Source organism: Coloeus monedula, assembly GCF_965178545.1.
Source record: "Coloeus monedula genome assembly, chromosome: 8".
NCBI lineage: Eukaryota > Metazoa > Chordata > Aves > Passeriformes > Corvidae > Coloeus > Coloeus monedula.
This window is the reverse complement of record NC_138788.1, coordinates 6,224,434-6,237,952: the sequence shown is the minus strand read 5'-3', so window position 1 is coordinate 6,237,952 and position 13,519 is coordinate 6,224,434. Positions and strand designations below refer to the sequence as shown.

The 13,519-nt window shown below is 39.7% G+C and overlaps 1 protein-coding gene across 6 annotated transcripts in view; it reads right to left on the bottom strand.

The window, feature by feature from the left end:
* Positions 1 to 13,519, bottom strand: part of JMJD1C (jumonji domain containing 1C) — a 159,823-nt gene that overhangs the window by 5,840 nt on the left and 140,464 nt on the right. For all 6 annotated transcript variants that reach the window (XM_082285946.1, XM_082285949.1, XM_082285947.1 and 3 more), the window contains 12 exons: positions 12,731 to 12,883; positions 9,845 to 9,934; positions 8,430 to 8,557; positions 8,035 to 8,248; positions 7,333 to 7,547; positions 6,787 to 7,065; positions 6,232 to 6,400; positions 5,733 to 5,823; positions 5,494 to 5,624; positions 4,263 to 4,385; positions 3,089 to 3,228; positions 722 to 898 (listed from right to left, as the gene is read on the bottom strand). In XM_082285946.1, the coding sequence (XP_082142072.1) occupies positions 722 to 898; positions 3,089 to 3,228; positions 4,263 to 4,385; positions 5,494 to 5,624; positions 5,733 to 5,823; positions 6,232 to 6,400; positions 6,787 to 7,065; positions 7,333 to 7,547; positions 8,035 to 8,248; positions 8,430 to 8,557; positions 9,845 to 9,934; positions 12,731 to 12,883 (1,910 nt within the window). The remainder of the gene's footprint in view (positions 1 to 721; positions 899 to 3,088; positions 3,229 to 4,262; positions 4,386 to 5,493; positions 5,625 to 5,732; positions 5,824 to 6,231; positions 6,401 to 6,786; positions 7,066 to 7,332; positions 7,548 to 8,034; positions 8,249 to 8,429; positions 8,558 to 9,844; positions 9,935 to 12,730; positions 12,884 to 13,519) is intronic.

The following is a 13,519-nucleotide window of genomic DNA, read 5'->3' as shown; positions in this document are numbered from 1 at the left end:
GCAACAAACCCTTTGTGCCAGGGGGCAACTGAGGCTGACTGACACAAATTCATCCTGTTTCTCCAGAACTGCCCCACTGGCAGTACTCTTCTTACCCAACTATGGCTTACATCAGCTCAGCTGCTGCAAAGGTGGTATCACCCTTTCTCACAATAAGGAAAGCTGCTGAAGAGACAGTGATGACTCCTGGTGACTGATGTATCTTGTGTGTTAAAAGGAACTTAAGTGTGGCATGGGAAAACAACCAAATACCTGTTACAGGAACACCAGAATACCCACTGCCAATTCTCCTATGGCTGAAGACAAAAACAATGACACCTGACATCCAGGTGTGTTTACCTGCTCAGGTTGCTCTCCCTGCCCCTCCTCCGTTAGATTAACTTCTGGCTTAGAAGACAAAAATTACTAACGTGACTCTGCCATAACTAGACTCAGTTTGTTTAGAAATTTCCTACAGAAATGAAAAGTGGAAAACAATGCTTAATAATCGTCTGTTCATTTGTAATTGTAAAGCAAAAAAGGAACTAATACTAAAGGCATTCAATTTGCTGTACATTAGTCAGCTACACCAGCAGATGTACCTTATTTTACATTCCTACATGCTAATAGCTACTAAGAAAAAAAATGTAATTGAGAACAGATATATCCATATCTTTGGAAAAAAGTTATTTTACGGCAATTGTGCTATTTAATCCTGTGTCTTTAAACTAAGGTTCATTACCTGATGAAGTGCTCCTGCTGGTAAAATAATAGCATCACCAAGGAACTGAATAACTGTGCAGGTTTTTACTCCATATTCTTCAAAAAGTCTTTGGCGAAGTTTTTTGTTCACATACCAACTCTGATCACGGATTGGATCATGCTCTGGTAAAACTTCTAGGCCTTGCTCCTTTGCTATCTGCAAGTACAGAAAAGATCCCAGGTCATTTCCAAAAGAACTGAACCTTTTGCTGATAAATTTTAGGTATACCCACCTTGGCAAGCAATGTCACTCAGTTCTCAATACCCAAACAAGAACTCTAGCTAGAGATTCAGAACAACCTCAAAGGATCTGGGAAGTCTACTGAACTGAAGACATTTGCAGCACACCCACTCCAAAATGCAGAGCTTTAAAGAATTCAGCACAATAATCTATTAATAAGCAACATGCTCTCTGTGTGACTTCTTTAATCCAGAAAATAAAATCTGAGCTCAGGAGTTGCTATGCTGCCAATTGCCCAGGCTTACAACCTTCAGTTTTGACACAGACATGCAACATCACTACCTTAGCTCAGGAAAATGCCACAGATAAAGCCAAGGGTTGTACAGTCCTGGGAAACCTGCTCCAGGTGACTCTGCTTGAGCACAGGGCTGGACAGAGGGACCTCAAGGGGCCCCTTCCAACCTCAACCATGCTGGGATAAGAAGCTGCTTTCCTACCACCCTATGAACGTATTCGGAAAAAATGATGAACACATAAAAATACTTCCTGACATCAGTAAATAGAATTCCACAACCATTTCTCATCAAGTGAGCCACAGGGGAACAAATATTACTCTAATCAACTGCTACTAAATCAATCCTAGTCACTAAAAAGAAAAAAGTGATTACACAAAGAACACAGACCTAATCCACCTGTCATGAGTCAGGAAACAAATACCTCATTAAAAACATAGATTTTTTTTTTTTTTTACTTTTATTTATGAAATATATGTAATTATGTAATGCAGAGCTTGAAACTCTCCTTGAGTATTACCACTGTTCTAACAAGATACTGAGATTTTTTATCTTATCAGCAGCAGAACAGTCCCAATGCTTACCCATCAATTAATCTCCAATTCAGTATTTCCCAAATACCACTGCTCCTAAAATACCCAGTGGTACGCAATTCATTCGGGATACCAGGGCAAACTGTGGTAGCAAATGACAAACTTCTTTACACAGCATCCTAAATGCTTCTCTTTTAAACCTGCTGCTCAAATAGTTTCACAGTTATCCACAACAGTTTCAGAAGTGCTCTGAGATAGGAAATGCTGAATACTCCCTTATGTCCACCTATTCCTTTGCATTCATGACTTCGTTCACAACTCTCTTTTTCAAACTGAAAAGCCACCATCTAATTTATGAGCATCTCCTTTTTGAATGAACAAAAAAGTCTTGCTGTATAATTCACAATCTCCTGGAATTAGCTTTGTTTTATTTACCAGGGCTCATTTTTCCCCACAGTTCAGCCTGTCAAAGAGCAAATGTTTGAGTCACTGGAGGACAGCTGCCCTGGTACAGAAACACTGCTTTATTGTCCAAGAGAATCGTCACTGCTGAATTTCTTAGGCTTTCCCTGCTCACAGAAGAGCCCCTGGCCTCAAGTTTGTCTACAGACCCCTTTGGTGCAGTCAGTGGAAACTCATCTGATCTCTCTCCACAGAAGAGGACAGTAAAGACTTCTCCTTGAGCAATCGCTTCAGTGATACTTTGGTATTTCTGTGTCAGCCATCAAGGCCACCTCTGAGAACACGAGAACGTGCTAAAGACAAGGCACAGAAAACTGCTTCCAAGATGGTTATCCCTGAATTTAATGCCATTGAAGGATATTCATCCTAGGTAACAACCTGAAAGATTCTGATGTGGCTCTAACTTGTTCATCACATGCTGCTGAAGGAAGTCTGCTGCCCTTGCAGAGGTTACCCCACTGCTTCCACCTTCACCAAGAGCCCAGCCATGTTCCTTGAGCTGACTGATGTGACAGAGTCCTGGGAAAGATCGGTGGCTGCTGGGTAGTGAGGTCAGGGGATTTGGCATAGGACAATTCACCAAAAATTCAGCAGCAATAATACAATAATAATGGATCAGCGACAGAAAAACCTCATCCGACAAATCTTTTGTGAGTAGATCTCCACGCCCTCCTGAGCCCTCTTAAAAATGAGTATGTGTGTTACATGTTTTATTTGCTGGTGGTGTAGCAGGTCAAGATAATTTATGTGCTATAAAGGAAATAATTTTGCTTTCCTCCCTTTTCTAACATCGAGGTGGGGTTTGTGATTTTTGCCAGCCCCCTTTGATTTACCAACTACTTAGGTTATATTTATAAATCATGTGTAATAAATCTAACCTTTTGCAGAAACTCTCTTATCTTGTCAGCATCTTTGCCAGCATAAATGTGCCATAAAGCACCAGGTAATTCACTTGAGTCTTTCAACCGCTTCCTTAAAAGGTCATCCAAATCTTCCTCCTCCAACTTCTTCAAAACTCCTAAGATTCAACAAAAATATTCTTTAAGTGTGAGAAGGAGAAAAATTTTGAAACTAAATACCTTCTTTTCATATTTCTTGTGCAAGACTGAGCAGATAGAAGTTTGCTGAATACAACAGAAGCTACCAGGTGATCTTTCTGTTCAGTGTTTGTAACTCTTTACTAGAACATGCATGCCATGGATACCTTAAAAATATTTAATTTTCAAATTTTTTCACATTTCCTGAATTTGACAGAACACAATCTCCTACCTGAAATAAACAAGCAGGGCTGGTACCAAAAAAATGGAAAATGAAAAAGGTGTTTTCCTGCAGTCAGCACAAGCAGTGTTTAGCATGCTATTATTGCAGCCAGAGCTCTTCCAGGATGCTCAAGTTTGCTGCTATTAACTCGGTGCATACACAAGTGAAAACAAAGCAAATGAAAGGCAAACCTTACTGCAGCTCTATTAGTCACACCCAAAATCTACATTTGATGATTATGGAATAAGAGGACAAAAGAAAAAGGGGAAAGAAACAAAACTATTTCAGTGATTTAAACACTGTTTCACATAAGCAATAAACCTCCTAGAGATGACTAACATACACCAATTTAAGCTCTCCAGTGCTGAAAAATTACATTACAGCCCAAATTCAATAGAGTAAGTACAGTGCATCCAGAAGCAGCAGAATAAACAGACAGTTTGGCAAATACATCATCCTGACATAATTGTTAGAACGAGCACAGCTTCCAGAGGAAATCCTTCACTCTGCATTCCATTAGCTATGCCAGTCCCAGCACAGGAACACTGCATCAATTACACGTAATGGCAAAAAAAGTGGAAAGAGTCTGAAATATCATTTCATAATTCATGAACTGCAGTGTATTTTATATAGAACTAATGTGCGTGCAAACCCTCGAAACAAAGAATCTCCCAGCTGTAAGCAAGTTCTTGTGGATCTCTTTCATCACCTTGCCAAGAACAGCATCAATTTTAGAAGGGGCAGAACATTCAGTCCATCCACACCTCTTACAGTGAGTGAGCTTCACGTTACCTGATTTGGAAAGTACTCCGTTTCCTTTGGCTATGCCAACGTAAACAAGGATGTTCACGACATCAGAAACTTCGATATGGAGATTTGTGGTTCCTATGTCATGGTCTTTAGTAGCAGCCACACCTATGTTACAAGGTAACAGTTGTTTGCATTGCATATTAAAATCGGAACATGCAACAAGGGGTAAGAAATTTCTGAAGCATACTTAGCATCACTGAGATACACAAATTAAAAACATGGTTTTGGTTCACCTGCTAAACAAGAAAACTCTACTTTTTAACAGAGTCCTTGAGATTCTCTCTTAGCCCAGGTACCTGTCCCTACACAGCATTTGTGTCAGAACAAAACATTTCAGCAGAACCATCGGAGACATTTCCTGACTGCTACGTTCCATTCCTCCTCAACCCTTCAGGTTGTTTAGGGCAGAATACAGGTACAATGAATACAAAAGGTTATCAAATCTGTCACTTTTATATCTGTCTGTAAGCACAGTTCTTAATCAAAATAACCCCCAAGCAAAGAGGAAAAATAATTTTAGTTTTAAGAAGTGAAAATGAACATTCTTAAGTCAAAGGACATTCTGAAACTCTGAGCCTTAGAGCAGTGTTACCTTGGAGTGGCATTAATGATGCAGTTCTCAGACCCATGCCATTATCACTATTGTTAATATGCTTCTTTCACAGGACACTTGGAGAACTTTTAAAATCAAAGCCATCGTGTCACAAATTAGCACTCATTTCTTGTTTCTATTACAACTATTTGTAAAACAGAATTGAACAAAATTCTTTGCAAAAGAAGGAACAGATGGAAAGTGTCTGAGAGAACCAACCTTTTCTAAACAGGTTTTTGAGTGTACAGCACACAAAATAAATTATGAGAAATATGAGGAGAATAATTTATGACCAAAATTAGGAACATGATAATATTTCATGAGGTTTTGTGTCCCAGAGCATTACTAAAGACAAGTTTAACACTGTAGAGAAGCAGCTAACCATTTATATGCTTCGGGAGAGTGTAATAGCATAAGAAAAGACAGAAAGAAATGGAGAAGCAGATAACCTCTCATGCCCCAGGAGCACGTACTGTTAATACCCAAGTCAGTCAGTATTTCCCTGCATTCAGTGAGCAACTATCCTTCAAGAAAGCTCAGCTTTCTATCAAGCATTGTAACATGTGATATTCTACAGGTGTATGGGAAGAAGCAACTGCTGCACTTGTAGGACAAACTCACCATATGCACTGCACAGTCTGGGTCCCAAATCTGGACGGACAAAAAATCCTGGCAGATGAGAAGCCAAGTTTAGTTTTCCTTCTGGACTACAATACTCAGGCAAGGGTAAACTTTTTAGTAAGTCATCATATCTGGAGGAGAAACGATGAATATAATTGAATTTGTGTCATTATGTAGAAAGAGAAAACAGAATAACATTAAGATTGACTTAAGAACATCTAATATTAAACTCAGAATACCTTGCTGGCATCATAGCCTTGAAATCTTCCCCAGAAGGCCAGTCCTTCAGTTTTAGTAGAGCTGTTTCTCCATTTTTTACTTTCTGCCGTTCTGTAAATAAATAGAAATAACTAAAAACTAATATACTGTAGGTGTTTTACTTTATTCAACTGATATATAAGAATTAACTCTAAACCTGCCAAGAATCAAAATTTCACGCGTAAAATAGGAGATGGTTGATTTCGAGACTCAAGAATGATACAAACCAAACTCAGCTAGTTAAGTAAGAAGGACATTGCCTGGTTTCTCAGTAAGACCTAGCTAGTATAATAGTGCATGCTTAGTTCTGCAGACATGGAAAATTCAAGTGTCCACCATGTTCTCTGGAAACAGATTACCTAGAACTTTCTTTTTAAAGTTTCTTCAAAGACTCAAGATCCATAAAGATAATTTTTAACTGCAGTTTCTAACACTGATCATCTTCAGACTCAATACCATAATACATTTTAAGGAACATACTCGAAACATCTTCAAAACCATCCCAGAACTCCTTGACATTGGTGTTTGAAATGATACTGTCCTTGCAATTCAAGATATCAGCTTGCTGGTTTCCAAAATCCAGACTGATTGACTCAGCTTTCCACAGGCTGAAGTTCATTTTCTTATGCATACCAGACACCAAAACAGGCTGTAAAAAGTAAAATAAAATAATTTTTTAAAATCATTACTTATCCTTTCCCAAGTAAACACATTCTTTAACTGAACTGGAATACAAATGTGTCTGGAACACACACAGAAGACCTTGGCCCTACTGAGCTGCTAACACTTCCTCCAGGAACACTCATATCCAAAGGTGTCAACTCTTTTTGGAAACCGAAACTTCAAAACAGAAATGTGTTACTTATTATTAGTGGTTAATTCAAGTTTAACTACACAAGCTTCATCTATGGGCCATAACTGACAAGCTTTTTTTGCCCCCAGTTTCAAACAGAGTTAGGCATTTCTGTCCTTTAACACACAATTCCCCAAGCTCATGCTGAGGTCACTTCACTGACCGACCTGCTCAATACCTACCCTTCCTTGCTTCCAGCACTCTTTGAAGAGCTTCCAATTGTTGCTGTTTTTATGGTCTCTGAGCCACAGAACGTGCTTATCACAGATCCATGAATACTGGATATCACTGTACCGTTTACTGCAGTCATCCTGAATACTTTTTTTATCATCCTTTGGCTCATCTTTTATTTCAGATTTTACATTTATCTTTGGTGCTCTATTTGGTGGAATCTTGTTTTCTACTACTGAAGCAATTATGTCGTCAAGAATGTTCGGCATAGTCCTTCCACTCTTGCCACTCTGTTAGAAAACAAATCTATGCTTAAAAAATGTAGAAGCAACTTAATGCAACTCCTTTTGAAACTGATTAACATTTCTGATGTTTATCACTTAACACCATATATAAAATCAAATAAAATGTAAATGTGCGTATGTGCATATGAAGTTTTAACTATGAGTATTTAAAGCAATACACCTATCAGACTGCTCTAACTACAGCATGACAAAACAGATTGATAGAGACTTTCAAATCCTGAGAAAAAAACTGTGCATCTTGTAAACACTTACTGCTGCTCCTGTAGAGTAAACTGGAGCAAAAGCAATGCCAGCATCTGTAGAACCCAGACGCAGTTTGCCTGCTGTTGTAGTTAACAGATCTCGTAAGGTTGAGCCCTGCTCATTGTTCTGGGATGCAGGAGGGGAGCTTTTACAGTTTGGGGATTCCAAATTATCCTGGTCCTTCTCTTCCTTCAATTGTTTTCCAGACGGACATTCTTTGTTCTCTAAAATAAAAATAATCATTGCAAATTTACACTGTTGTTACCACAATGCACACACAGAACAGTACCAGTATCCTGCATTTCCTAGTGGTGGTAACAGACTGTGCAGCACTAGTGCTTTATTCACCTGGGAACACACCAGAGGATGAACTACATCCTTCAAAACACAGTCAAACACTATGACCAAGTAAAGGCCTTCCTCAGCATCTCAGACATGCAGCCAAGTGAGTCCCTTGCCCCAAGTGAGAGATGCTGTAGCTGGAAATACTCCCACAGCACACACATATTCCACTGGTGGATCTTCTGGTGACTGATTCTGATGCCACCAGGGAAAGGCACTGCAGTTTGAAGGTCGGAACCCATAGAGAAAAGAACACTGTCTTTTCTTTTTGTGAACAGCAAATGGTGTTGTTTTTTTTTAATTAATTCAATTACATACCAGTAGTGCCCCCAAAGTAATGGACATGATATGAAGATTTCAAAGATATACCTTTCTTTTCTTCTCTGGCTTTTTGCTCTGCAAGATCAGCCAACCAATGTAGTGGGGACTGGGATTCAGGTGGTGTTAACTTGCTGTCTGTGCTCACATCACTCCTTGGACTTGTGTTACCATTTGTCTCCAACTTTTGAGGAATATTCTGCTGTTGAGACTCAGGCATGCACAGAGAAATTTTATTACTGTGGTTAAGGACATTCTGCAAAACCTGTAAAGAACAAATTTATTTTTAACTACGTAGCTTCACTTTAATGTATTTCAAAGACATGGCCAGCATTTAACCACCACATATGCAAACTAAAATGCAACTGGTACTATTTAAATACAAAAATCCACCAGGATCAAAACACTTGAACAAGATGCAATATAAACACACATTTTAGACTCACCTGAGACACACCATTCATCGCAGGGAGCTTGGCAGCTTGTGTGCTCTGCTTTGTGGAACACTGACAATGGGATTTAATTTCAAATTTTTCTCTAATGTTGTGCATAGCATCTAAAAGATCTGTCAAAACTAGAAGACAATTAAGAAGAAAAACATCAGTAGCTGTCAATCAATTCTGTGACCCTCTTTACAACACACACACACTGATGTTCTGAACTATTAAAAATGCTGAATTTACCATTTGAAACTACTCTAAGATGACTGCCCAGTTTATCTTTAAGCTTGTGCAGAGACACGTTCAATCAAGTAACAGCACACTCCTCTTCTGAATAAGGTAACTTTCACTCTGCATGCCCATTGCATGGTACATATTAGGCAAGCCATTAATTATTTGCTCCTCATTGTTCAATGGGTATTCACTGCTTCCTTTAATAAAACCATCAGCTACAGACTGAAGTGAGCCACGTCTTGACAAAAAAATTAGTATGTGACCATATAAATGAAGGCTGTTTGGTAATGGGTATGCACAGAAGAATAAAACTGAGGTTAAGTAGGCAGTCTTCACTGTGCTGTTTCCAGATGAGTGGTTCACTTTCACAATTTAAAATTAAAACCAGTTTCAGTCTAGAACCTGTTATGGGGAATGTCACAATCTGAATTTGTTATGGAATGTACCCAACCTTCATTTCTACCTGAACTAACATGCAACAACCCATAGAATAATGGCTGGTTCTGTATTTTCAGATTAAAATAACCTGGGAATTCACTTAGTGTGTTTAAGAGCACATCAGTTTTCTATTTTCTGGTCTGTATAGATGCTGGCAGAAATTCTGTGCTAACAACCACTACACCACACCTAACAGCACTGCTTCAGAGAACATACTTGGTTGTAAGCAGAATTCTGAATCTAGCTGGTTTTATGATTCCTGCTTAGTTTTTCAATTATCACGAGCTCCTTCACTGTATTTTGCTCAATCATCTAAACCAAAACCTTTCTTTTCTTTTTTTGGGTGTAGGACAGACAACAGCGAAAAACAAATCCCCAGAAATCTGTTGCCTCAGTGGTACTTACTTAAAAATTTTATTTTAACAGCTAAGGTCAGATTTATTAAGTACATTCTGATTGTTTTATTCTGCTCTGAAAAGGTACAAATCCATCACAAGAAAGACCCTCTATTTTTTCACTGCCTGTCCTCAAAACCCCTTTATATATCTGTCAGCACACTCCTCTTACTCTCATTATCATCTGTGCTCAGTGCTGGTAACTGCCCAGAACCACTCACCTCCTTGCAATGATTTAACTCAATTCCCAGGTTTTTAAATGGAAAATGACAAGTTTCAAGAAACAACTCTAGCCCCTCTTCAGAGAAGGACCTGGGAAAAAAATACCTTCTGCTTGTTCACATATGGTCTTACCAGAGCCTGGAATAATCTGTGTTGGCATCAGGTGCTTGTGATCATGAGGCTGTCCCTTCACACACTTCATCCACGCATACAACTCCTTATCTGCAAAATAGCATTGCCAATGTTTTACTTCACTTATGTTGCACACAGACAGAGCTGAGGTCTTTCAGACTGGTTTTGGTTAGAAATATTTCTCTGCACAAACTAAGTCTTCTGTCCAGGTATCCTGCGTGACAAGGACTTGACTTGCATACAACAGCTACTTTTCACAGTAAGGAAAAGAGAGTTTTAACAATACTGAAATCTGAAATAGCTGCATCTGTAACACAGGCCCTTGCCAATTACCTCCAAATTTCAAAGTATATTCCCTTTATCACATTTAGTGAGGTACCAATTTAACATAGGCTGAAATCCTTTATAGTTGTCATTAAGGCCATGAGCCTCCCTTGATGAATCCTGCCATGGAAAAGAGACACAATTAGGCCGTGATTGCATGGTTCATCTAATTTGACACAATCCATGCTCCAACTGCAAGCGTCTGGTTTCAACCAGAGCTGGTCAGACAAGCCAAAAAGACGAACTTCTAACCAAATCATCTGTCTGATTCAGCCTACCTACCTTGCCGCTACACCCATGTTACTGATGGCACAAAGGAGAGGGAAGTTGCATCACAGATTTACATCACATGAAAGCAACCATGAAACCCTAAGTCTGTATGTACTGGCTGAAAATCATTTGTGCCAGAAGAGAGGGCCTAACTGGTAGGAGAGAGAGGCTTTCTATGAAGATTAAGGAAGACTGTCCCGAAATCTGTGGTGTAAAGAAAAGACACAAGAAGAATGAGAGTAAAAAATGTCTGGCCAAGCAACTGGTCACCAACCTGCTATGTGATTTGGGGCAGAAAAGGCAATTTCTCTCTCAATCCCTGGTCTTGTGTCCTATCCACTAAACTGCTAATTTTAAGACATCTTTCCAAGCCTTTTACCAGTTTGCTCAGCTCTGGCAATTTAAACTAAGGAACACACCAACAGAAGCATTTAACACGCTTAAGGCATTTTTTCTACACTGTAGTAGGTATACAATGTACCAAATGTTCTTTCAGATAAATACTGGATTTATAAACTATTTTGTAATTTCTGTAGCACCTACAATATCTAAATATCCAACTGGTCACAAACATAAATCAAGGTAACAAAACAGCATGTATCTACTTAATCTATTTTCTCACTGAAATGTCATAACATGGCATTCCACTTGATGGTGCCATGAACTGTCTGAAGATAACAATGATTGCATATTCATTCACTGATGTAGTAAAGTAATAAGAGAAGTCATTGATAAGTATCTGAATCTGGAATATTTAGAGCTCTAACATTCCTGCTGAAGCAGGGAAAAACCAGGGGATTCTCTGTTACATTCAGCAACTGTAAAAACAACTACCAGTTCCAGGAAAAATGGTGTAATATAAAGTCCTATTATATAGATGGGTGGGTGGTTCTGAACATTTTTTAAGAAAGTGCCAAAGAAGCAACACAGTTCACATGAATCCCACAGCATCATGAGAAATTAAGCCGCAGCGAGGGAAGCTGTTGTACCTCTGCTTTCACACATAAAATTGCAATCAACAGAAAGGAGAAAGTCCTCCCTGTCAGAAAACTGAAGAGAAGCCTCCTTCTTTATACTGCTTTTTCAAACTTCTAACACATTTTACTAAAACTTTCCTGGCTGGTTACCACACACTATAAAAAGCCTCTGACTGCATGTTCCCACCAGGGTAAATAATGTTCGGCGTATATCCCAAGCCACGTCAGATGGATGCACACACGTGTGCGTACACAGACTTCAGCCAGTGAAGAGCTGCTGAAGCAGCTTCCAGCACTAAAGCATTAGCAACTGTTCTCAGTGCAGGAAAATACTGACATTAGCTCCCTAAAAACTTCAGTGTAGAAGGCTTGTCACCACAAGCCAGGGACAAAGCGGATGAGAGTCTCCATTTGGCAAAGCTTTGCCACCTAACAGTTAAACGCTCTTTCACTAACGATTCACATCTGGGACATTACGCGGCTATGACAAACATGGAACTGCTTTTCTAAACAGCATTATCCTGGAATCAGCTCCTGGCACAGCATCTGACCACAGAACTGTGCCAGGGCACAGTGCCTGCCTCCCAGGGAAGGCAATGCATTCCACCAAGCAGCCTGCACACCAGTGTCACAGCCAAGGGCTCAAAGCCCAAATCAATCCTCCAAGCCATTCCTCCTTTCAACTGCAACCCAGTTGGGTCACCCAGAAATCAGAGGTTTGCAAGTCAGTCCCGTTACACGTCCTACAGACTAAAGTAGACATTTCCATTAGAGCAGAGGATAAACCACGTGTATCTGTAGGCTTATGGACTGTGGAACTTTTATTAACATTCATTTTAGATACTACCTGAAGTATTTTTCTCCATCTCTTTTTTATAATCAAACTATAAAACAGGATGTTTAAGTCAGTATGACAAGCCACTTCTGAAGGGAGGACCCCAGAAAGCATTCAAATCAAGGCAAGTCTTAACAGCAATGAGTTACCATAAAGAGGGAGGTGTGACTGAGCACCAGTCTCACAACTGAAGAACAAGATTTAACCTTGAGGGGCAAGGCACAAACAATCCACAACAATCCACACAAAAAGACTGAAAAGTGGACAAAGAGCTACAATAGCCCCCACAGCAGTTGCTTTCTGAATGACTGATTCTACATCTACTGACAAAAAAGGAGGCGAAAAAGATCAAGAGAAACCAATACACACAAGCAGTAATTTAACACTTTACAGAAAGACAGTTAGTTATAGTGGATCAGCAGCTCTAAAACAAATGAGAATAAACAGCCTATACAATACTCTAGTTCATAAAGAACTGACCTCTAGAACTTTTCCTTTCCTTTGCTTTGTAACAATCTAGGCAGACCACAAATCCACATTTTTGGCAGACCCAATGAATGTTAAATAATGTGGCTTCACATGCATCACACATCTCACGGACTCCTCTCACTGCTCTCTTCCATGCAATTTTGGCTGAAATACAAAATAAGCAGAATAAAAGGACTGAAATTTAAATGCAAAGCACAGAATGAATAGTCTTTATAGATGAAGCATTCGTAAGTTTCCCCTCAGACACAACTGGGTTTTGGGGGAGGAAAGTGATCCTCCATAAACAGGCCATCAACATCTACCCCCTTAGTTCCATTACACAGCATCCCCCTTCAATGCTACTATCAACACATTATAAAGAAATAAAGCATTCAGAAAACATAGACTGAAGTCATACAGAAAAAGTATTGCTGCAAGTACGAAGAACTTTTTTAACACATACTTTTAACCCCATGCACTCAAGAGAGCTGGGTTTTTCACGTGGCTGCCCAGGGGACATGTTTGATCTCAAGGGCAGCCAAACCAGTGAGCTGGACAGTTGAAGCTGGCAGGAGAGGAGAGAGCTGCCTGTTCAGGAGAGCTGGCTAGTAGTACATGTTTTCTGCCCCACTTCCTCCTCACACAGCCTGGAATTAGCAGAGCCACCAGCCTGTGCCCATCTGCTGTGGGCCAGAAGGACGGATGGTGGCGTTGGTGGGGAGGAGGTGACAGTGTCAGCACACGCTCTGCAGGGCCCACGCTGCTCCGCTCTTCTCTTTGTTTTGGGAAGGAGACACAGAA